Source organism: Triturus cristatus, chromosome 9, assembly GCF_964204655.1.
Source record: "Triturus cristatus chromosome 9, aTriCri1.1, whole genome shotgun sequence".
NCBI lineage: Eukaryota > Metazoa > Chordata > Amphibia > Caudata > Salamandridae > Triturus > Triturus cristatus.
The window spans coordinates 815,577,187-815,603,190 of NC_140592.1; the positions used below are offsets into that span (position 1 = coordinate 815,577,187).

At 43.5% G+C, this 26,004-nt stretch overlaps 1 protein-coding gene across 2 annotated transcripts in view; it reads left to right on the forward strand.

Moving 5' to 3' along the window:
* Nucleotides 1-898: 898 nt before the first annotated feature.
* The window catches only part of JAG2 (jagged canonical Notch ligand 2), a 294,764-nt gene continuing 269,658 nt past the window's right edge, over nucleotides 899-26,004 (forward strand). For both annotated transcript variants that reach the window (XM_085626226.1, XM_085626227.1), the window contains exons 1-2: nucleotides 899-1,097; nucleotides 4,451-4,777. In XM_085626226.1, coding sequence (XP_085482352.1) covers nucleotides 1,023-1,097; nucleotides 4,451-4,777 — 402 coding nt within the window. In that variant the 5' untranslated portion in view covers nucleotides 899-1,022. The remainder of the gene's footprint in view (nucleotides 1,098-4,450; nucleotides 4,778-26,004) is intronic.

Sequence of the window (26,004 nt, forward strand, 5' to 3'; positions counted from 1 at the left end):
AAATAAGCCGATCTGAATAGGAATTTTGACGAGCGAGCTGCGCAGCAGATCTCGGTGAATAAAATGCACGTGTTGCCGGCAGGGGCCTCCTTCCCTTCGTGCACGGGACTCCCAACACCTGTCACAGCAGCCCCTACCTTCTCTGGGCTCAAGGGGGAGCTCCACGGATAACATATGCGAGGAGCGGCGCCCATGGAAACAGGATGCAACAAGTGCAACGGCTCCTTGCAAACATTGTGGACAGATCGAACTCTGTGCATTGCAGAAAAGGCATCAGGGCAGTAAACCCCAACGGACGATAAATCGCTGTATGGGTAGCGGAGCTGAAGACGGCTTCTAACATAGGTTGCCTTTATAGCGCAGATAATGGTGTGCTCCAGATCCCTCCTTTTTTTCTGACACACCCTGAAGCTGGTTAGTGAACCCCCGACGAGCTTACGGAGCACCAGGACACTAAAAAGGTCGGACACTGCAGGGGACTAGGCCATGCGTCCGGACTCCTCTCTTTGGAAGCCTTCATTGATGATTCTTCCTGTCCTCGCGCGCAGATACTAAAAGGAGTCTTAAAGCAGTCACACCCAATATGTCACCTCTTTGGGAACGCCCATCTCGCCCGTATCGGTGGTCCTACCCTCCTTATTGCTATGCAAGTAGGAACCCCTGTAGCTAAGCGCTCTCGCAGCTATCAATTCTCCCCCCACCAGACACACCCTTATACCCGGTGGAGGTGTGGCTCCTCCCATTGTCATGACTCGCGGCTCGGATTGGAGAGATGGAACCTGAAGTTCCCGCCCAGTAGACACACCTCCTTCGGCTATGGATCAGATGGCCCCACCCTATCCCTCGCTGCGCGGCTGGGAATTGGTCGCGCGAGCTGTCAGTTTCCCGCCCCTTGTCAGGGTGGTTTGAGTGCTGCTCTAGCTGAGGGAGTCGCGGTCATTGACAGCTCTACGCAGCGAGCACGGTGACCGCAGCGGAGCCCGGGACAGAGGCCGGGGTTCGGCACTATCACAGACACGGCGATGCGGTGGCACAGCGGAGGGAAGCACGCTGGGCTAGCGCTCCGCTTGGGGCTCCTCTTTGCAGTCTGGATACAGGTGAGCGTCGGGGATCCCCAGGAGGGAACGGCAATGATAGAGGCACGAAATCCGAGGCGGACAGCCCGCTCTAAGGTGTGGGTGACAGATCAGTGATGAGGCCAGTGGACGTTGGAGAGTAAGGGAGAGTTCCTAGGAAGGGAAAGTTGGTCACTGGGAGGATTTAGGAATCCCTAGGGAAGGAAGCACTCAGAAGTGGTGGATCCGACGCAGAGGAGAGACTGGATACTTGCTGGTCTGTGCAGGAGAGAGAGTGACTCCGTACCACAGGGAGGGAGGACATAGGTCCCTGGTGTATAACGATGACGTTCTTGTGGAAAAAAAGAAAATACTGAGGGGATAGATTTTTTTGGTGGTGGGGGCTTATCGGAACCTTTATCACCGAGAAAAAAATATTCCTAGTGGATTGGATAAGTTGCTTAGCGCCCTCCCCATGTACGTCTGCTTATTATTAAATACACGAGTCGCCTACGATTTAAGTTTGCAAAATGCAGTGGGACTCCCTCGCAAGCGCTTTACACCTTTATGCCCTCCTATCCCGTAATGGGCTTGTGCATGGAGCGGTCTTTTTAGGACGGTCATTAGTTCCAAGCGGAGTGTAGGCTAACATGGTGTTTCTGCACCGTCTTGAAACCCTCCATCTGAAAACTTCGCAGTGCGCCGAGCCTTCGACACGAGGCGCCCTCGTACGTAGTGTAACCTTCAGTTCGATTTTCCAATCCCGGCTATCGGTCTCTGCTCTAGAAAATATTTAAGCTCTTTTTAAGTGCACGCTGTGCTGCACTCCGGGGCGCAATTTCAATCCACGCGTCTCTGGGAGTGATCCTTGCATCTGATCAGAGTTAAGCCCAGATTGGGCTGTCTGTTAAATAATACACTGTTTTGCCTGATTGGAACTGGGAGCAGTTGGTTACACCTCCCCCTTCGTTCCCACCTGCCCGCATTCTGCCTTACACAGCCCCTGCTTTAGTTGCATCTGGCTGTTTTAAAACAATTTACTTGGTGCTACGGTACCTCCATTTGGACACATTTCTTTGAGTGTGGCTGGTGGCAAATTTCAGGAGAATGTAACGTTTCCTCAAAGCATGCTCCTACCTGCGTACAGCAGGGGAGGGTTTCGTCTTTTTTAATAATATTTTCTTCTCTTCCAAATCACATAAACAAGTTGATGAAAATAGAGGTTTGCAGTTACAGTGGATTGTCGTGTTTGTTTTTTAAACCTATGTTTAAGATTGTTCCTAAACACGCAAAAGCACAGCTTAATACGTAAATCTCACCTGCTAATTTATTCTCTAGCGTTTGTATGAAAGCTCGTGCGCACCTCTACAGGGGCCCTACTTTAGGTGTCTGTTCGGTCCCTGGAGTGTTACCCATAGTGGGGGACTACGTTGGAAAGAGATAAGTATGTACAATACCATCAAAAATCTCGATTGGGAAAAGTAACTGCAGTTAATTGTATTCGATCACCCCAGTCCTTTACAATAATAGTTATTTTTTTCTTGAATGTGTATTATGAATTAAACAGTTATTAGTGTCCATTGAGTTCCTTTTCCAGTATGGATGAACTATGGGGTACTGTTACTATAATCTGCATTATTTGTCACTTCTTTTATTTCTCCCACGCGCCACTTCCAAAAACGTAGCTGTTTGGCATCATGTTTTTTTGCACAATTCATCCAGTAATTTAATTTACGTCCCGTACAACATATGCGTGGTATATACACTGTCTTTGGACTTCATTTTACATTAGTGGTATTTTTGCTACTCCTCCTGTGAAATGGTCCCACTGTCCTTTTTTTGGGATGTGTGTGTGTGGGGGCGGGGGGAGCCAGGGAGGGGGATTAGGTTGGGTTCTTCATGTACATGGTCTCAACTTGTTTAACAGTAAGTGTGTTAGTATTTCTAGGAGTGTTCCAACCAGATATAACTGGACACTTTTTTTTTTTTATAGCATTGTCTGAGTTCGGATCTAGATCCCCAGGCCTCACATCACTGTGTCAATGACCAGTGTCACTACATTGCCCTTTTTGTGAAAGGATGACAGTTTCCATGTAAAAGCTCCGATTTAAACTCGTTTTACTGTGTGGGTCAGTCAGTTAGGGCTCATGTCTGCCATAAGGTCTTATTTTTTTGATGGCGTTATCTGGTGAGGGCATCACTTTATTTTACTGTCTGTGAGATGGTTGCCCCTGCATGTCTACTCGCCACAGCTCCAAAAGACCCCTTTTGGTGGGACCTTGATCACACGTTTGTTGGTATGTGATTGCATGGGAAGGTCAGTAGTGCTGTAGTAATTACCCCCCCGGCCTCCCCGCCTCCACTGCTTTCTTGTTCTAGGCCTTCTTAGACATTGCCCTCGAGTGCGTGCATCTTCATATAGGTGGGCGACTCTGCCTCCTTGGCACTGTAAGAGTTACCCCTCCCATGGTTCATGTTCCTTTGCCTCCTTCATCCTCATGTGTAGTGCTAATTCTTGTTTAATTTGTATTATATCTGCATTAGACCTTCCTGCACTACCCTGTTTTAAAAAAAATGCTTATTCTGCATGGTGTCTCCCTGGTTCTCTCCATGTATGAGATGCATGCATGGCTATGCTTCAGCCATGCTCCAATAGTTTATTCATTTTCTGCATTTTGCCCCTTGATTTAATGATACTTTTCTCACATCTTGGCATTGTGGTCATAGAGTAGTACCCCACATAATTTTATGTCAGCTATTCCCCCACCCCAGGAACTTCTACACCGAAGTGAAGTACAAATATTTGCCTTTATTTGTATGTTATTGCACAGCTAACTACTGTTGGAAGTCTGTATGGCTATGTGAGTTTTTTTTTTTATTAACACTTACTTGTATTAAAGCCCCTCCCCACCCCCGTGTTTCCAATTGCAACTGAATGTATTTACAGTCAGTCATATTTAAGTTTATTTGATATGCCTGCATGTATATTTTAGTCCAAACTGCAATAAAAACACAATTGCTGCATTTTCCCTTGTTTTCCTGCCTTACACTGGCTGGAGTGGCATTTTAATATATCTGCTTCTCTGCCTCTTTTTTAAGTATCCACCCTCCGGTATGTTCTACGCTTGGTGTTAGTAGAAATAGAATTCTTTTTGAGGTTGTAGCCCCCGTTCCCAATGGGACTTTTCTTTCAGGTTAATATGTTTAATAGATTACTGACTGACTCCCCCACCTCTTTGTATTTCCATGCAGTACCATAGAATGCCCACTTCTGGATGCATGTTCTCCATGCTTTGCTTACCGGTTTCAGGTGGATATTGCTGGTTTTCTGGCTTTAATCCTCAGCCCCCTCCAAAGACTCGGCACTAATATGTCTTCTCTCCTTTTATTTTTAGGTCTCACAGGCGGCAGGTTATTTCGAGCTGCAGCTGGGCTCAGTGCGGAATGTAAACGGGGAATTGTTGAACGGAGAATGTTGTGATGACACACGGCCGGCAGGCTCCCCTAGGCCAGACTGTGGCCGCGATGAGTGTGACACGTACCTGCGGCTATGCCTCAAGGAGTACCAGGCTACCATCTCTGCCACGGGGACTTGCACTTATGGAGCCACATCCACTGCTGTACTTGGAGGCAATTCCTTCTATTTTCCCCGCAGCCCGCACCATGGCAAGAGTGGCGACGATCCTGGGACTTTGGTCATCCCCTTCCAGTTCGCTTGGCCGGTAGGTGACAGTTTGTCCTTGGAGGTTCTGAAAAATCCTTATGTGATATGTCCATGTCCTTTTTAGTGTGGGTCTACCTCCAGTGGAAATCGAACAGGCATTGTGGGGAACACTGAATTGGTCATTTTCTGAATTATGTACTACTACTTGGATGCCCCATTTATTTTTTTGGAACTGGCCTCCATTGGAAATTAAGGATGGGTTTACCTGCCCCAGCTTCCCTTCTTCATGGGTACTAGAATTCCCTTTTACGTCTATTTTGCCTTCTCTGTTGCCATACCTTTAAGCATATTTTGAAAAGAGCATGTCATCATTTTGGGAAAGTAAGCAAGTAAATAGTGGCCTTTGTTGATCACATTTCTATTGGGTATGGGCGTTAAGGACATTAAACGGTCATCACTGGAAAATGAAAATTGACTTTACTGTTTGTAGTGTCCCTGCTCCATAGTAGGCCAACACTCGGCTGATAAAGAAAATTATATGTTTGTTGTCTACTTCATCCTGTTACCTCGTACGTTACAGCTGACTTTTCTCTTTAGTGACCCCTCCCCTATTTTCAAAAAGTACAAATCTCATATCTTTTCTTTTCCTCTGAAATTAAATTTAGCCAGGCCATTGCTTGGGCTAATGTCGTGTTTTTTTTTTATCACCCAGCGCCTGTTTAGGGATCAAAACCCTTGCTGTGTTCTCAGAATGCCTTTGGTGCAAATGTCCCTTGTCTCTCAGCTGTCTTTCAGAGGCAACCCAAATGAGGTATTGTTTATGGGGGTGCAGATACATACAGGGAGGCTTGCATTGAGTTCCCTGATGTGCAACTCGTACTTACCTCATGGCTTCCTCAATTCAACCATGATCAACCCTTGTTGGACAACGGAAGCATTGTTTGAGGATTTTGCACTGTCTTGTATATTTTATTAAGCTAATCATTGAACTTGAAAATGAAGAGTGTGGGATAATAAACATGACAGTGCTTCACTTTTCCGTTGGAACATACTGTGTTTATGGGACGTTGTGTTTTTATGCAGAAAATATAATTGTAAAATTTGTGGTTAAAAAAAGATCAGTTTTGTACCTCTCAATTTATAGTTGCCCCACCAGGAGGGGCGTAGCATTTCAGTTCAATTATCCCTGTAGTGTACACTTTTTATGAAAGTCAATGGAGGCAAATCCGCTATGCTTTATAATTGAAATTGAGGGATGTTATGAATGCTCTTTTTTGTGAATCGTTTATTTGCTTGATGTTTACAGATTGCCTCTGAAAAACCAATACAAAAGTTAATAAGTTATTAAAACAATGGCCCTTGAAAATGTTATCGATCATACCTTCCAAATGCTTCTCAGTGGGATGGGTGGGCCCTCATTTGGCGTATACTTACTTGCTTGGAATGTTGACTCAAATGACGAAAAGGTTTATTACTTTGTTATTCTTTTTGACTTTAAGCTATATGGACTTGAGCCAGTTTCTTTAGTTGCTGTTTTTGACAAGCTCCACTTAAATTCAAAGTGTCTTCCCATCACTTTAAGGTTGTCAGCCATACTTTTTTTTGTTTAGATTAACAGACATATTGTGTTCTCTGATGTTTGCAGTCAACTCAGTAATCCATGCTTCCCTTAGTCTGCTTTAAGTGTGTGCCCCTAGTGGGATACTGAAACGTACTAACATTCCCACTGAGAGTTGGCATCTCACTTCAAATAAACCCTAAGTCTGTCTCAATTTTTCCAGTAAGGCACGTTGAAATGGAAGAAGAATCCATATTGTGACATGTATGAAGTGCACCCAGTTTGGAGTACATAGTAGCTTCCTTTGTATTGAGAGTGCTTCCTGAGCCGTGTTAGATTTGATTAGCATGTCTACACTTTGCTAATCACTTTATTTTCTGGAAAAACTTGATTTTTTGTTGTTTTTATGGTCGTGTATTGAAATACAATTTTGAAAACATTTTTAAATTGAGTCATTGCTCAAGATGTTTCGTTTTGGAGGGATTGATCAATTTACTCTACATATTCAAAATAGAACATTATTTTGTTTTGAGTCCAGTCAGGTTTTGGTACTTTTTTGCCTTTTAACCGTTATGTAAAGGGAATGCTGTTTTTGTTGAAAAGTTACATGGTGGGGGATTCTGACCTCTACAGCCTCCGCTCTCACACCAGGTTCATATAATTAAGGTTGGTTATTATAAATCCTACACATAACTCCCTTTTTTGTAGCATTCTGCATATTTTTTGTTTTGATCTACAGCTAAGCTCGTTTTTTGAGCTATCAACTGTTTGTGAGGTGGAAATCAGTTACACTATGGTACACATTGTATGAGAGGGAACAGTAGTAGAATTTACAGTTAGCACGTTTTTTGTACAGGCAAGCTGTTTAGATGTAGTAGGGCACCTTTGGTTAGGACTCCCAAGTTTCAGCATCAAATCGCTCAACCTGTTAAAGTTGTCATGGTGGAGGTTTTAAAATTGAAAATGGGGGATTGATCACTGTTTTCCAGCTGGCAGCTTGTTAATTCACATGTAACGTGATGCACATTTTATTGTAATCAGAGATCTGCACATGCTTCCTGATCAGAGGAGGCACACCATAATATGCCTTAGTCTACAGGTTCTCTATGCACAGTTGGTATTGGCTCGATATATCATCTGGATGCCTGAGGCACAGTTTGTTGTAGGTGTTACGTGGTGTTGCATGTAAACGGATAGTGACCAGAGTGCTCTAAGAGCAGTTGGTATGTTGCCAGATTTTGCAGAGCTGGCAGAGGTTTCATGGGGTGGCACAGAGCCAATGTTTGCATTTCATTTAGTGGTCTCTTGCACAGGTTTGCAGCAGGCATACGTTTTGTAGGTTTCTAGAGACTATCTGCACAGTGCAGGGCGCTTTATGCAGTGGTCCATGTCTGTACAGCTGACAAAAATGTAATTCTTGGGTTGCCATTTGAGGGTTATCTGTGCAGCTGACAGAGGTTACTTTTATGTCCTGGTCCCTAGCTTTAATCCCTCTAGTTTGTAAAGCTTTATGTAGTGTTTACTAGCTTAGATCCACATGACTGGCAAATATGAGGTGAGATTTTTGGTTATCAAGTGTCTAGCGCTCCTATATTTTATGGAATATCATTTAAAAGTTATATCCAAATAGCTGACAGAGGTTTCATTTATGGTGTTTGCTGTAGTTCCAATGTGTGCTGGTAGAGATTTATAGCAAGCAATCCACCTTTCACTTTTTGTTTTCCTCAGTGGGATGCCCTGACGGCAACGAGTATGCTCGAACATGGTTTCCATCCTCATTGGTCCATAGGACTCAGTCTGCACCCGCTGATGAGCCCAAACAAGCCGAAACTGGTCTGGAGTTGCTTATGTTCCTGTTCAGAGAGAATATGGCCTGGTAGTACAGGAATGTTCTTCTTAGAGTAGGACAAAGGCTGATTTGCATATGGCTGCTGCCTGTCTGTAGTGGCACGGTGAGGAAAAAACGGCCGAGATCAATTGTTTCAATACACCCATAATATTTGTTACTTTTCTTTGGAAGAGATTAGTTGGGCACTACCTGCTCTCTTTATATCTGGCAGAGTTTATTTTATATAGATGTTATTTATTCAAGTGGCTGGTCGAGGAGGCTTTTTGGGCTATTCTGTATCTGTGTAATGGTTATGGGTTTGTTTAAAGGGTATTATTTTTTGTGGGGTACTCCATATCCATGTAGCTGAATAATGTTTTATGAGAAACTTGCTTTTGTGCCACTAGTTGAGTGGCTTTGCGGGTTGGCCGGTATCTGTGTATGTGCATTATGTTAACCTTTGCAAGGGGCAACTAACACCATAGTTGTGGCTTCTTGGAGCCTAAAAAAACAAATCCAGTCAATTGACATACAACAGGATACACTATGTAGTTAGTCGATAAGAAATGGGAATTTTTTATTGCTTTGTGAACCACGTACATTGCAGTTTTCATTTGCATGGACTTCCCAAGCTGGACAGCATGACCAAAATAGAGACTGCATCTCGTACAGTTTTTTTCTTTGTTTGTGGACCGTGATATTGTGGAGGATAAAAAATTCTTGATGTTCTGTACAGTTTTTTTCCAAGATGGATTTTCTAAGATTATGTATGGCTTAATGAACAATGTAAAGTGAAAGAATTGATTTAAAAAAAAATGTATAACCAGTGTTAAATTATCGATGGATAATGTCAATTGTTTAGTTTTTTTAGACGCAGACAAACACTGTTGTGATTTTAAGTTAATGTTTTTGTAGAAGGTAAAATGAGTCCCATATTGACACTGAACTTAAAATCGTTTCTAGAAAGTATTCAGGGCATTGCTGCCTTACATTTATGGGTAAAAGCTAGGCATCAACGGACATTTGCAGAGCTGAAATGGGTGTATTTTTTTGGGCCGAGCTCACATTACTTGTAAAGAATGTTTTGCAAGTTGGCTTGCCCAGATAGTTTTTTTTTGGAGGGGTGGAGGGAGGTGATAAATAACTGGCAGAAGGGCTTTTGGTGATTGTAATTCCTCAGAATGGTGATCAGTTCTGCCCAGTTGTCAACTTGCCAGAGGTTGGTAGTTTTGTTGTGCTGAAGCCAGAAGTCAATACTTGCGCACCAGATAGAGGCGTGCTTGTCGGTATCTGCAAGTGGCCGAAGGTACTTGGGTGCATTGATTTGTATTATGCCGTCGTTGATGTCTGCATTTTTTTTGTGGGATGGTCTGTAGATGCTGGGCAATAGTAAGTGACTTTATAAAGTTGTTAACGTCAGTCCAGCTAGTAGAGGTAGGTTTTGCGGATAATCTATATTTGCGGTTGTGAGACGAGGGTTTTATACGGTAGTAAAGCACGGATCTGCAACATTGACAGCAGTTGGCATTTTTAAATGGTAATTAGCCAGGAGGCAGGGCATGATTGGCAAATAATGGTTTATTCAGAAGGTGGTACTTTCTATTTTTAGCAATAGTCTAAGGCTGGCGGCTTACACCAGCACTGCTGGTAACGGTTGGTTTTGTGGAACTGGACAGTTTTGGGCGCACTTGATAGAGGGTGGTATAGTCACGTCTGCTAGCTGGTAAGGGTGTGAGCCGACACAGGCGAAGAGGGCGGTTGGTTTGCAGAAGGCGCGTTCATTGGGCGGACGCCTTAGACGGCGCGCTGCACGCTAGCGCGCTCCTGTGTTTTCGGAGGCGGGGTGGAGATCGAGCGGCGCGTGCTGGCAGCAGTTGCTCTGGGTGAAGGCGCGCGCCCTCGCAGTCGGAGCGCGTGCTGTCGGCGACGAAGGGCGTGCCTCCTGACATCCAGCCCTGGCGCCAATCAGGCACAATTAGACTCACAGCGGCATACCTGTGGCGACACCTTTATGTGAAGATGTACATCGCCACCACCCTACCTCCTTGTCATTGGGTAAGGGGGGAGTGGAAAAATACACTAGCCAGGGCTCCATCGTCCCGCTCCCGTCATGACTACTCCCCAACATTTCGCCCAACACCACCACAGACCTAAGAAATCTGTTGACCGCAACCCCCGACTTGGTAGAGCGGAGGGTACTTTAGTTGCCTGTTGGGACACAAATGTTCAGTTTGATTCTATGATCTGATTGTTTCCAGTAAAAGACGTTACAAAACACGTAAAAACACTTTCTTCTCATGGTGTACGTATTGATGGGAACTCGAAGAGGGAGCTGACAAAAGGTAAAATGCCAAATACTACACAGAAAAAATGTGAGTGCCACGGGCCGATTATATGTAGTATGCGTTGATTTTGAGACGCTTAGGAACTGAATAATGAGACAAAAAAAGTAATTTTCTTGTTCTAAGTCACTTCATATTTTGTCTTGCCCGCCCTTTATGCGCTTGACAGCTGTTTGTGTTTAATGGATCGACTTCAGCCCAAGTTTAAACTCACTAGAACGTGATTTGAACTGTGAGACATTTGAACAAGTCTCAACTATAACAATCATTGGAGTTATTGAAATGCCATGATGACGAAGATTAACATGTTTATGGCTATTAACATTAAAGAGAAATTGCCATGCCAAAATAGTGAAACCGTTGTCATGCTAACATTCGGTTAGTTTAAGGCGTAGTAGCTGTAGAGGCGTAAAAATGCAATGCTAGGAGGCAAAGGGCGTATATTTAGCCGCAGCCTGGCATTGTTTATTGTTGTACATTGTGGTATTTTTCCTTATTTCTGATTCTGTTTTTTGTGTGTGGATACACCCGAGGAGTATTTGAATTGGTGCACCAAGTTGTATACCCTAAGGGTACCTGGAGAAAGTTAGTAATAGCGGTAGACCTAGTGATTTCATGGTACTTAAATACCTCTCAATTATCACTCTGAAATATTTATTTCAGTTATAAGTGTTACTCTATAGAAAGTGTATTGCCTGCGTGTTATTGTCGAGTGTTGTTCCACACCGATTTACTTTGATAATGACACCAAATGTGTAAGCTACAAATGCTAGACTTCAGTTTGTCACGTGGTTTATAAATATTAAGTGCAGTACAATTCCTGGTCTTCTTTTCCCACTAGATTTCACTTCTAGTTTGATTCCAGACTGCCCTCCACATTAACATGTAGAAATTTGATCCTTACATTTTCACCCGCAATTTAAAAAATGTTTCTACTACCCTCCGAACTATCAAAGGATAGTAATACAAAAAAGTATATGATTTGACATGTGGAAAATAATCCAGACACTTACACTCAAATAACCACAAGTCAAGGCATAGACCACTGGGATTCCTTGGGGAATGGGCAAGTGGAAATATTGTGTCTTTCACTTTGCAGTTCGTTCTTAGGTGCATGCAGTGGCAATATGCCAGAAATTAAATTGACAATAGTTTAGGATTCGCGCAAACAATATTATTGGTGGTGAGGACTGCAGAACATAGAATAAAGCCTACAAACGTCACAAAAGGGCAGTGGGGTATTAATTGCGCACGGTTATGTGACAACGTAATCAGAACTATAAGTTCATCTGCTAGTGCTTCCAAGGAAATTGTGACAACGACTACCCTACGTTGTCCATTAGTGTACGCAAGCCTACATACATTTGTAACTAAATGCAAATTCAATTTCCTGAGCCACAATCATATAGTGTCCATCAAAATTAATCCATGCAGTAGTGTTTGTCAAATGTTCATCCTTGATCTTTATTCTGTATCTTGTAATTTTTGTTTTTGTTTTCAGATTGCACTTCAGTTATTCATCGATACAACAGACAGCCGCAATTCGTGCCAACACGTGTTTCACCTAATGGTAATAACCAAAGACTTCATCAGGGTATGGACTGCAATATCTATTAAAAAAGTCGAATTTAATAGCCTCTGTCGCAACCAGCCTTCATCTGATTCGAAGGTCAGTATATATCCAAGTGTAACGCTATCCAAGTGTAACGCTTTCAGCAACGTATAATATCGTCAATCGGTATCCGGTAAGGGTCATACTGGTAACACTCGCAGTTACGCTTGATGTGATTTTTAGGATGCCAGCCGGTCTTATGAAGACCGGATACCGATTGAAGATATTTCACTAATATGTTGCTGAAAGCGTTACACTTGGATATATACCGAACTTCGAACCAGATGAAGGCTGGTTGCGACAGAGGCTATTAAATCCGACTTTTCGAATAGATATTGGAGTCCATGCCCTGATGAAGGCTTTGGTTATTAACATTAGACGAAAAACGCGTTGGCACGAATTGTGGCTGTCGGTTGTATTGATGAAGAACTGAAGTGCAATCTGAAAAAAACATTATTTCTACAAGATACAGAATAAAGATCAATGATGAACATTTGGCAAACACTACTGCATGGATTAATTGTTGATGGACACTCTATGATTGTGGCTCAGGAAATGGAATTTGCACATAGAATAAAGCCACCTGCATTTAGGAGCACCAAGGTTAGTCTGAATTAATGACGTTAAGGAGGAGAACACGGCTCTCATCCTCTACTGCTGAAGGATGGTGCGGTAAAGAATATTGCAAGGCAGTTAATCTCTTCCCATATGCATTACTAAGAGGGATTCATTTGCTGTAGGCTCTCAACAGGTGCCATAGCAAACAGCTGTACTGTGTGGGGAACTGACCTTCTTGTGAGTATCCTTTGCACCAATAAGCTATTCTGACAACTACAGGCTCAACCTGTCTAGACCAATGTACCAAAATGGTAGTGAAAGAAATTATAGAAGGCGTATATGTCTTGGCAAGGCTTAAACTTGTAATTTATTTGGAGTGTGCATTCAAAACTAACTATTCTCATGTTTCACTGTAGATATTAACCGTAACCTTTAGCTAAGAAATGTTACTGATTTCACTGGTGTGTCAAACGTTTTTCTGATAAATGTAGGAATTCTCTTCCACTGTTTCATTGCTATGTGCACTTAGGGTGGTTCTCCCAACACTAGTAATAAGGATGTGAATGTGAGCAGGATGCAGGAGTGCTAGTGGAGGAATTTGGCCTTAAATAGAATCTTCTGTCTGTGTTGTCAACTGGAGATTGAGAATGATAGAATACAAATTGGTCATTGTTGGAATAAGTGACCAAGAAATATTTTGGTGCTTTTCTTGTATGGCAACCACGGTGCTTGGATGTTTTGCTTGCAGCCGTGCCATTTTGGAAACCTACAGCAATTGAGATTTAAGCTGCCTTAAAAAAAATATTAGAAGCAATCCTCCTCTCTAGGTTTATGTTTTTGGTGAAGGTGCTTAGTTACTGTGCATCTCTTAATTGGTCTGAAGTGTTTGAATCAGTACCTTGAAGGCGACAGGGGTTTGGCATTGGTTTGTACTGGATGCATTTGTATATTAGTCTGTGCCTGGGTGAAATCCAGCTCATGCTATAGTTTTAACAAAGTGAGGAATTGTCCATGTTGAGGCACATCTAGAACCTCTGACTGAGTCTGTGGGAAACTGTCCCACTGATTTCATTGTATCACATTGACAGAGTTATAAGGCATAGGAACCAATGACTGCAGCAGTCAACAATGTAGATGAGTTGGTTCACACATTTGCATCGGTACAGTGGGGCCCAAAAGAATCAGGATTCTCCTCTACAAATATAGACCCACCTGGGCCCAACAATCCATTGACGTGCTAAGAGACTTTTTTTTGGAGACACTGGGAACTCTGTTCTAGAGTGCTGGGGATGTATGGCCATGATGAGACTCTTTGAACAGCTTGTTGCCTTAGGGTGGTGGCAGTATAATGGCATTGATATATTTGACTTCTTTATGCTTGGGAGTGCTGATCCTTGCTGCTGCACATGCACCCTGCCTGCCCCTTTTAATTTTAAGGGGCAAACCAAATCTATTCCGGTCTCCTCTGCTGCAAAAAAACAAAGATAATGTCCAAGAGAATGGACAAACTGAAAGGCTATGTCCTGGAGACCCGAGGAAGGAACTCTGAACACATCAGTTGGAGCCATGTATACATCATTATTTTTTGACTTTTCTAAACAGTATAACAGAACAGAGTTCAGCAGGGAAGCCTGCAACATGCATTTAGAAAGGTTGGCCAGATGTTTTATTTTGAAAGTTTAATACCAATTGTGGCCAGTATATTGCATGTTGGTAGTATCACACAGTTTTGTAGCAAAGAAGGAAGTCGGAGCTTGAACTATACGCATCCACATTTATATCTATTCTTGCAAAGAAATTAGTGATTTGCATCTTGACCTGATGGGAATTGCACAAATGATAAAACGGTCTCCTTGTTGTCCTGGCTGTATTTTTTTGTTGGGAACGTGCCGGACTAGGCAAGCCACATGTATGTGATGCTGCTGCTCACGGTCTACCAGCCTCTTAATAATCTTTGTTGGATCAGATTTTCTGGGAGCTGTGCATGTTTCCATTAGCCTCTTGAAAATGTCCTTACGTCCTTGTGGTTGCTATTGCATGTGTATGAGAAGCTTGTCTTACAGGCTAACACTACCACAGGTTACTCTTCTGCTATTTCAAGACCGTTTCTTTGCAACTCTGCATCAATGCAGCATTCCCCACTAAAAGCTACAACCTACTTCGGCCCCCCGCAGGAACCTCCGAAGTCCATGATCTCACCAATCACTACCTCGACGCCATGACCTCGATAATAGATGAGGTCGCACCTCTTCAACTAAAGAGAGTATCCATAAAAGATTCAAAGCCCTGGTACAATGGAACACTTAATGAAGACAGACGGTCGCTCAGAACATCTGAGCGCACCTGGAGATCTGTTCCATCCGCAAACCACCTCAAGATCCTTAGGACAAAGAGAAATGCATATTACCGAAAAATCAAGCGCACCAAATCTGACTTCTTCAGCTTCCAATTAGACCAAGCAAGAAACCGCCCCAAAAAACTTTTTGAATTAATCAAAACCCAATCCAAGGAGGCACCACAACGTCCACAAGACTTATCATGCCCGCAACCAAACTGTGAAGATTTTGCCGTCTTCTTCACCCAGAAGACTGACACCATCAAAAAGGACCTCCTAACTGACCTAACCCTACACGCGAGACAACACACAAATACCCCAGCATTTCCAACTGCTTCATACCAAAGCCCTTCAAAGCCTGACCTAAAAAATGACGCATCCTGGTCTTCCTTTACCACCTATTCTGAAGAAAACATAGGCAAAATACTCAGTGCCCTGAACCCTTCCAACCACTTCGCCGATCCCCCTCCCTGCTAATGCCGTCAAAGACTTTACTCCTTTGCTTCTGCCGATCTGGACCAAGATCATAAACAGCTCACTGCAACAAGGCTGCATCCCAGACACCCTTAAAGCTGGCCAGGTATCACCTATCCTAAAGAAGCCCAACGGCCGACCCTATGGACTTAAACAACTACCGTCGTATTACCAACATCCCTACCTTGGCCAAATTATTGGAAAAATGTGTTCACCTACAACTGACGAGACATATTGATCACTTTGACCTCCTTAACAAACACCAATTAGGCTTCCGAGCAGGTCATAGCACTGAATCAGCCATGACACACATAATTGATGATGCGCTACAAATCCTGGATCAAAATGGAGCCTGCTTACTCATTCTACTAGACCTATCCTCAGCCTTTGATACGATAAAACATGAGAATCTATTAGACCTCCTGGAACACAGAATGGGATTCTCAGGTGCAGTGCTAAACTGGTTTACCTCATTTCTCCATAATCGGACACAACAATTCAAGATCAATAACTCCCTCTCCAAACCAGTACCTGTTACTCTAGGTGTCCCACAAGGGTCCTCACTCTCCCCAACGCTGTTTAATCCCTTCATGGAACCACTCACCGAAGTTCTACAAGCATCTAACGTACAATATCACATTTACGCCGACGACACACAACTATACCTCAAGATCCACTCCCTAGAAGACATCAAATCACTTAACCTATTGCTTAGGAATACACAAACTTGGCTAGCAGAAAACCATCTCAAATTGAATGCCCTAAAAACAGAATTCCTCCTCATAGCTCCACCTGCCCAAGTCCCCATAATGCAAGAGTGGATTAAACATCTTACAGCACTCAAAGATCAACCTACCATCGTGGACTCAGCGAAATCACTCGGAATTACTCTTGACAGTAACCTCAATATGCAAAAACACATCAACATTGCTACAAAGGGAGCAAACTTCCAGATAAATACACTAAGGAAACTTAAACCTTTCCCACCACCCAACAACTTCAAACAGGCAGTACAAGCACTAGTCATACCAAGACTGGAATACGGTATCATCTCTCTTTTTGGCCTACCCAAAGTATCAACTGCACCATTAAGAGCCTCCATTAATTCGGCAGCCAGACTCATCACTGGCTCCAAAAGAAACTCCCACATCACCCCGGATCTTCAATCCCTGAACTGGCTACCCCTTGAAGCCAGAATTCATCTGAAAATAGCGTGTATGACACACAAAGCCGTTCATCACAATGCACCCTCTTATCTGGCACAGAAACTGACGATCTCTGGCGGGATCAGACCCTCAAGAAGTGCGGATAACCTACTACTGAAACCTCAAAGGTTCCACAAGAAGAAAACATATAACAGATCCTTCTCCGGGATGGCTCCCAGAATCTGGAATGCCTTACCTCCTGAAACCAGACTTAACCCCTCCACTGCTTCTTTCAAAATGGAGGTAAAATCGATACTCATGGCCAAATTCACTTAACTATGGACTATAGACACCCGGGTTCCATTCACATCCGTGTCCCTAGCAAGATGGTCACAATAGACCATCTAAGCAACTAGACTTTTTGCTTTTCCTTAGGCTGATTATTGCTTTGCCTACACAAGATGTTCTGTGTATGCGCTATGTGTAATATCCATTTGTTGTATAGTAACCTTTACTGATTGTATAGAGCTCTGATATCCGTTTAGGATCTTGTCCGCGCTCTATAAAACTTTCTAATAAATAAATAAGCTAATGTTGACTGACGATATTTAGAGAAAATGTATTGTCTGGTAGATACTTCAAACAGTACTGCGCATTCTTGACTAGGACAGCAGCATTTAGTATGGCAATATTTCAGTGTTGACTGGTTGTTGACAGTGACGTAATGTAACTTGAGGGGGCCCCCTGCAAAGTAAATGGAAGGGGCCACCCACGCTCTGGATCCAGCCAGGAGCTCCCAGGCCAGGGACCTGCTGCCCGTGCACAGTGCTGAATGGGGCTCCCTGGAGCTCGGGGAGGCCCCCCTTCTCTGCGGGGGCTGCAAAGGCTATTGTTACGCCACTGGTTGTTGAGCAGGATCTTATGCTTTTTGACTTGTAGAGAAAGTTTTATTTTGTCTCACACCGTTAATTCCTTCAACGTCCACTGCAGTACTAACTGCTAGATTGTGGATGCAGTATCGTTATCCATGTGGCCAATCTGCTCTACAGTCTCACATTTATATTGTAATCCTAAAAGTATTGAATTATTACTAACTGGAGCCAGTCTGCTTAAAATTGCCCAGGTCCCTCACTGTACATCAAGGGAACAGTCTGGCACTTTATAGTCTGATCTGATCCTGTGTTTACTTTCTGTTAAATCATACATAACATCCAATCAACAATGCAGAATTGTCCCCTGCGTGTAAAACCTTTCTCCTTTTGGATCACATGATCATCTCACCTCAAGCAAGTCTTTGCTACATCTGTAAGTTGTCAGCATGACAACAGAACTCTTGGTGTCCATGTCTTGCTGACCTTTTTTCAGTATACATTCAGGCCGACACACTATTGTATTTTTGTTTGGGCGTTACGTTTTAGTGCACATACACCCAACAATGTGCCTCACTGTATTCTTATGGAAGTACTGTATCAAAACGTTCAGTGCATCCTTGTCCTGACAGTTCGCCACTTTTGGTTACCCAAGAGCCAATTGTTACCCAGGAATGGTGAGGCTCAGAAAGGGTGTCAGTAAGGGGCATTCCCTTGCTGTCGTTTGTTATAAGAACCAAAATAGGGACTTTATCAAGAGGTCATCAGGGAGAGCCTCTATGTTGTAAGGTAAAGAGTCGTGGAGTAATTAATATTGCAAGGTAGCAAAACCGAGTTGGATGAATAGTAGGATTATTTAAGTACTTTTAACTTGTCAGTACATTATTGATTAGTCCACTTTGGTTTCTGGTAGAGCCAATTCTGTAGAAATGGGGGTCTACTCCTTTCTAATGGTCTCTCGTAGTTAATATGAAATATATAATGATAAACGGCAAGCCGCACACAATGTCCAGCACATGTTGTAAGTCCCTTTGTACTGTCTTGATTTTCCTTTTAAACCACACGTGAAACTGAGACCATGTTTTAATAATGTCTATCGTTGTAGGTTTTCCTTTTCCGGCCTTTTTTATGACAAGCAGGAATAGCACTGCACTGGGGCACTCGATGCTTATAGCACTGATAACATTTCCAAATGTGAGTTGAAATCCCATCTAGTAAATATTGTGCTGGTGAAATGGCTGCAATTTATTGCAGTAAAAAAAACTTGCATTCGGTTGCATAATTTCTGTTTATGACTGCTACTGATTTAACCAACCAGCACAAACTGATTTGCTTAACCAACATTGTGAGGGAAGATAAGTGCGCACAAACTTGCCCTCACGTGCTTTGAAACTGGCCCTTGAGCCGACCTTATTGTAAAGCAATGACTTGCTCACTATATTTCGGTATGTGTCAAACATGATGTCCAAGGAAAGAGGGAAAATGTTGTTTGAGAGCTGCTCCCAGCCGTGTTTGTTGTAACGCTTTTCGCCCTAAGTGGGATGGTTATTCCCAGACATGGGACCCGTGCTCACTACGCCACTGGAGTCAAGCTATCCTGGCTGATGACGGCTGATAGCCAGAAACCGGTCCTAGGATGCTTGATTCCGGTCCAGGGAAGACATGGCTTGGCAGTTCGGGCTGGACTGTTCCCATGAGGCACAGGGTCAAGACTGATTTGCATATGGCCATGTCTAAACTGGGGTGGTGTAGTGGGCAAAAGAACGATGGATTTAACCCAGATCTCTTGACTGGGGGAGAATGTCTGCATTGTCAGCATTCCGTCCATCAATTGTTTGTTGTAACCCCAGCCGTGTCTTACTCATGGTCACAACCTACCATGGCCTTCTACAATCTATGTTTTCCCCCACTTCTAATTACGAGCTTGTATGCCACTTGACTCTCCCTTTTCACCTTACCTTAAGAAATGTATATCTTGTAAACAACTTTGCTCAGGTCACTTACATCCCTGGAAAAGACTTTGCCATGCACCCTTATAGGTGCAATTGAATGTGTGCTTTTTTGGCATCCATTGCTGTTATAAGGTACACAGTTGCTGGTTTGGTTTGGCGTATTGTGAGATGATGTTCAGTATAGGCTCTTGTCCAAGAGGCATATTGTTTGTCTGCTAGTTGCAAGGCATGTGCTCTGTCGCCACATTTTCTGGTACTGTTGGGTAGAATTTTCTATTGCTTCTTCTTGACTGGTGTCATTGATCATATTCTTAAACAGAAATTCTACTTTTCTCCTGTTCCTGGCCTTGAAACTCTGAATGTTGTGGTGCTCTATTGAAAAATTCCGACAGTTTTTTTTCTTCTTAGAGTAGACGGGTATATGGCCTCGCCTGTTAATGGGATTAGATAGAGCCTATATCTGCATGTATTACTCCCGCTCTGCCAGTTAGGTTGAGTTACCTCTCGCCCTACATTAATGAATTGGTTGGAATGACTTATCCAATAGCTGGAGAAAACGCGTTCCCCTATACATAAAGCCTAGTTCTAAAAATGTTAACTACATCACTGTGCACTCATAGATGAGGTGGGGATTTCTGATTCTAGTAGTGAAGGGGTAGGTCTTGCAGCTCTGAAACTTGTGAACATAACTGATAAGTTAAATTGCACTTTATTTAACAGAAATCTTGGTGTTGGTTAACAATATGTCTATAGCACTGACAAGAACAAAATACAACTGGTACCCGCTTTGCTGCTGTGCATTATGGCACATGTATTTGTGCTCTCTTTTGTGGCAGAAGGGTGGTGCATTAACAATACAGTGATATCTTAATGGCTTGAAGCCTGAAATGTTTTAATTGCAGTTTCTGCTTGCTTGAGGCCTGCCCCCTCCTCAGCGCAATATACTGTAGTGTTGCCAGATTGCAGGGCTGTAACTAGACAATTTGCAACAACCACCTTTTATTGATTGGGGTTCTCATTTTTAAGATCTTGCACGTTGCATTAAAAGTGCTCGAGGCAGGTAAAAGCAAGGAGGAGGCAGATGAACACGGGTCAGGACCCTGCCTCATGTTTTGCTTTTGGCTCTTCGCTCTTTCGCTCTCCCCCCTCTTCCTCCCCAGTGTAGTTATGTATGTGACGATTTTTGCAAGTCTCATTCACGATTACGTTACATATTAGTAATGAAAATAATTTTAAATATTAGTCTCCAGATGTAGGCGACCGACTGTGGGTGTTGGGAATTGCAGTTGATTTTGAGGAGCACTTTTATTAAAACCACAGAGTGTAGGCAGCTGTGTTGTTTTTGTACTGGCACAATATTGACGCAGTTTGGGACTTTATCCGACAACTTCTTGAACGAGCAATCGCATAGTGGGGCATTACAGATGGAAGTATTAGAAATGTACTTGCGGAATTAACGGAATTATTTTTATTAACTCGGTTTTCTGCACTCACTCAATTGGTATACATTTAGTGAGTGGTATGCTCTATACGTGCAATGCTCCACACGAGTCTAAAAGTAGGTTACTACTTAGATATGCTTTCCAACACCATTTCAAAGCGCTCCCTTGAAGTCCCTTTATAAAGAGTTTAAAATACGAAGGAACTCGGATTTCAGCTTCACATTACAGTTTTGCCTATGTGACTACTGCAAGTTTCTAAAGATAATTATTCAAAGTAGTCTTTAGGGCACACAAAAGGACTGATAGGTTAAGAATACTCTGAAAAGACAACAGGTGGCACGCCCGTAATCTCCCAGCCATGCAAGCTATCATTTTACCACAAACTCTAGGATAAGTTACACCGTACAGGCTCAAGTGTGTTGCATGCAGAGTCCCTACAGTGAATTTTACAAGACAGTTGACCTTGCATGCAGACGTTTTTAAGGCATCAGAGGCCGAACATATTAAATAATAAAAATGGGCTCAGTGCGTTTATGGGAAACACAGCTAACGGAAGATGTTAATTCTTTGATTAACTTTTGTGGGCCACTTATACAATATTTGTCCTCTGGCGTGGTTTTAATCTAGGGGTTATTTATTAATGTATTAATCTTGCTGTAAACTTTTGTCACAGTGCACGCTGGTTTCCCTAAGCCCACCATTCCTTTTGAATGACCCATTCCTTTTTGCATCCTTCTGTGCGGTCAGTTGGTGTATTTTGTTTATTTTCATTATTTTTTGGCCTGCTCCTTTCTCCAGGTCTCTGACTGCCATACTTCTACTTCCACCCCCCCTTCCATATATTCCCAGTTTCTTTCTTGGCTGTTTCACTGCTGCCCACTTTCTTCCTTACCGCCCATTTGTCTCCAGCTTCCCTGTCTGCAGTTTATCGATGCACACTGATTCTTTGACTCTGCATTGGCTCACCCCATTCCTTTGCTCCTCGAGCTCACTTTTTTTTTTGGGTGGTGGGGGGATGGGGCTTGCCCCCTTTTTTACTGACCCTTGACTTCCACCTCCCTTGTTCTTGCTGTACCAGGGCCATATGGTGGACCCTTTATTTCCCAAATCACCTGGAATCCCAGTCCAACCCTCTTATCCATTGTCTCCCTAACACATTCCTGCCCTCACTTATGACTGCGACATGTACTTTCTGTTGTGAGACATGTGGCTTACCAAATATACAGGGCGTTGTAGAGCCTTCCCATTGCTTAGCAATTGTTGGCTTTCCTGTCTCTGTCATTTAACTGCTTCTTATTTGTGTCCTAGCTTTTCAATTTTGTCCTTTTCCCTTATATTAAACACTACCTCCTTACCGTTGCTTTGATTGGCTGGCATCTTTGCTTCCACTTCTTGCTTTTCAAGCACACGTTTTTTCTTTTCTATTAAGCTGTCCACGAGAGTGCATATGTTTTAAAACGTCTTCCTTGTATTAATCACTCTTGCTGCACTCCGTGTTGCTCTCTGACACCTGAATGCTTCACCCTGCCTCCTCCCTGTTGTGCTCACCCATATGATTCTCCAGGTTGCCTCTCTGTATCCTCTGTGTTGCTTCCCTCCACCTGTGCCCTCTGTGTTGCCTTCCCGTCCCTTTGTTCCTATCGTGTTGCTTTGGCTTCCTTCCTTCCATCTCTTGTGTTTCTTAGCCTCTCCCGCCACCCCCCTCCTTGCCCAGTGCTGCTCCCCTCCTCATTTGCCTCCACCTCTTCCACTGCTTAAAAAGAAGTGCATTTTATTTTTAGTTATCGATCCAACTTGAATCAGTAACTAAAAAGAAAAAAAAGCACCTCTATCTTTTTGTTGGCACACACTTGCATGGTGTATGCGCTTACAAAATGATGCAGCGCTCTCGTTGATGGCTTTTTTTTTTTATATTAGCCATGCTGCACAGCATTGGGATGCTTTGCAGCATGGCTAAAAGCCATTTGCCATGCCAGTAGGTGACAAAGGCGAGACTAGTGCTGGCTCAGAGGTGGGGTGGCAAAGGTCACAGCACCGGGGTGCTGGATAAATCTGACAGTGGCTATAAAGAAGACACTTGGATTTCAAACAACTTTGCACATTTCATAAATATATTTTGTTCTATTAAAATTATTAATTAGTAACATTAAAGGCGTTCACTTATGACTTCTAAAGCAATTTATCGTGAAGGGGGGTGCGGTAGGGTGTGTGTGTGTGTGTGTGTGTGTGTGTGTGTGTGTGTGTGTGTTTTTGTTTGTTTGTTTACCCTTAACCCGCTTTAATCATTTGTTGAAGGGAAAATTGAAGGATTTATTATCAAATATCCTTTTTGTGAATTCAAAGCCATTTGTTTTTTAGGTCTCGTGAGCCAAAGGCTCTAAGAGACATTTTATATCTGGGCTTTTCAAAGTGCTGCCGTGGCCTAAAGCTACAGTGCACGTGAACGTGCACGCGCGCAGCGCCATGTGTCTTTCCTTCGTAGCGATCGTGATCACTTTCACTTTCGCGGGCTCCTCTGTTGCTGGCATTCCCCCCTCCCCTCTCGTTTGTTTATTTTCTCTGGCTGCACGCATAGCCTGTTCCCACCTTCAATGAGCAATGGGTCGTTTTAAATTGCCCTGCCAAGCGCTCGCGCCACGCTCCGCCGGGCTTGTTTGTTTTCCTTTCACTGCCGTGTCACTTTCAGTGAAAGCCCCTCCCACTCCCTCCTCGTCAGCTTCATGTTTTTTTCCAGCGGCGGGCTTGTCTTGTGTTTTTTTTACCCATTTCCCACGTCATTTGCCCCCGACTTGTATACGTGGGCAGAACTTCAGGTACTGACTGCCCCGTGCACGAGTGTCCGAAGACCTGATTACACCACTCATAGCGGATTGGCGCTTGCTTTCTGCTCTGCCCCACGTCTCTTCGTCACAATCGTTTACTTTGTCCATCTTCACTCTTTCATGTCAAAATGATAATCAAGCTGCTTCCCTTCTGCAGACACGACAGGGTAAACCCAAATAGGCAGTGCTTTGAAAATACACAAAAACGCATGTCTTTGCAACCCAGACACTTTTGATATATGCACGGTCGAGCTGCTTTTCCACAAATGATAACCGTACAGGAACAGGGCTGTTGGAGTCTCACATTGCAATGTATTTTTTTTTTATTTCATTCAGTATAAAGGATAGGATTTTGAAACTAAGAGCTGCGCAAAACGGTACTTGTGCGGTCTCCTTCTGAAAGACACACTTCAGTGCAGAGCACACGTCGTAATGACATCACTTTTTTTTCTCCATATATCATCAATTGGGTACCAAAATATCTCAACGTTACAATATTTTGAACAGGCATATTAAACCCAGAAATTACACCCCGCTCTTACCTACTGCCGTCGCGGGACAGCAAACGCAGGGACCACCATGGGCACCAAAAGATCTAGCTACGCCACTGGCTGGGATGTGAACTGGGTCAGAGGCAATTGACATGCACCCTCCATATGGAAGCGTCAAGGCCTGATGGAAAGAGGATTGCAGTGACTTCAAAGCATATCTGTTTTTGTCAGGCTGTCACCGGTCCTGTCCTACCAGACATTAGCCTTGCAAAATTGCCCCTTTTCTCTTCCCTCACGTGCCCTTCCTTCTGGAGTATGCCCGGCTAGTTCATCATACGATGAACAGCTTTAAAGTTCACTTTTTCCTCTGGCTACAGAAGAGTACCCAAAAGTCAACATGCTTTTATTGTAACTTGGATTTGCAGGCTTCGTCACTGGGACCCGAGGCCCACCGGCCGCCGGGATGTTCTTCAGAGGGTAATTTTCATATTGTCTCTTGGAAAAACATCGGTCTCTCGAGGCTAATATGCAAAGGGCGGGCACCGATTGAGAGTAGACGCGGGTCTTGTTTGTAACTGTACCATTATGCAAAGCACTTCACGTGGCGCCACGCGCTTCTCTGTGCACCCTGGCCGGTCGCGTGCATGGGATGTGCGTCATCAGCTCTGAGTCCAGGTGTTTCTGTAGGGAACGGGCCGGGGGCAGGGAGGGGTGCTTGGCGCGCAGATTTTAAAAGATAGAAAGCCCTGATGTTGATTTATACCCCATGACAGAGTAGGTGACTAGAATGCAGGGGTGTGGAAATTTTACAAAAATCTACTTGGCCAATGGACAAAATGTTACACAAATCTACTTGTCATGGGAAAATATCTGCTTGCCCCACCTATTCCATAAATCAGTGAGGTGGGTCTGCATGGAGAGAACCTGCACGGGAATCAGTGCAATAAACTGTGGAAAGTATACTTCAAATGCAAGTCCAATTGTGCAGTGCATGGTCATATTACACCCTTAAATTCAACTGTTGTACGGGCTGGATGTACAGCATGTGTGCAGATGTGTCATTGTGCACTGCACTCAATTAGTAACCAGTATGCCTGTGACAAATTTAGAGAAATCGTACCTAAAGGCAGATTGCAGGCTGGTAATTGACTACATTTCTTGGAGCGTTTTAATTTTGGCATAGAATGTGCCGGAATATGAACCTGTAGGGCAAAAGGGTGTTATCAGCCCTAGGGCCAACTCATAGCTGTCCAGTTTCAAATCATGCTCTGATAAATGTGTGGATGGGAATAACCACTTCTCGGCAGAGTTTATGAACTGTTCATGGGGCAGCAAAAATCACATAGCAGAGGTGTTTAGTTCACTGAAACAGTATCCACAAGTACGAATGCACAAGAGAAAGTAATGGGCAGTTATATCAATCTCTGCTTTTACACTCCTGGTCAGGTGTGGTGTGATTATATTTTTGTGCACTCACTGCTACATCTCCACATTCTTCAACCACACAAAGAGCACATGCAACACTGGCAGTAGCAGTACAGGGTTCTCTTGTGCACAGTACTGGTTAGTAATGGCACCAGCAGAGTAAGCTTCTCTAACATGGAGTGTAGATCAGCAACAGATGTGCAAGTTTGTCTCACTGAGATTTGTAAAGTACTCAGTTTTTTCTTTAAAATCCAAGTTCTCTGCCACTGTCTCTCTCTTTCCAGTGTCCCCAGCTCCCCACTGCCCACCCGAAATGTGTGCGTTATCTTCTGGGAAATCCTATAATTCTGTAGCAGGAAGCTGATATACGAGCATTGGGAAGCCTGGTGAAAGAAACGGTTTTAACGTTGCAGCAACTTGTGCAATCAGTTT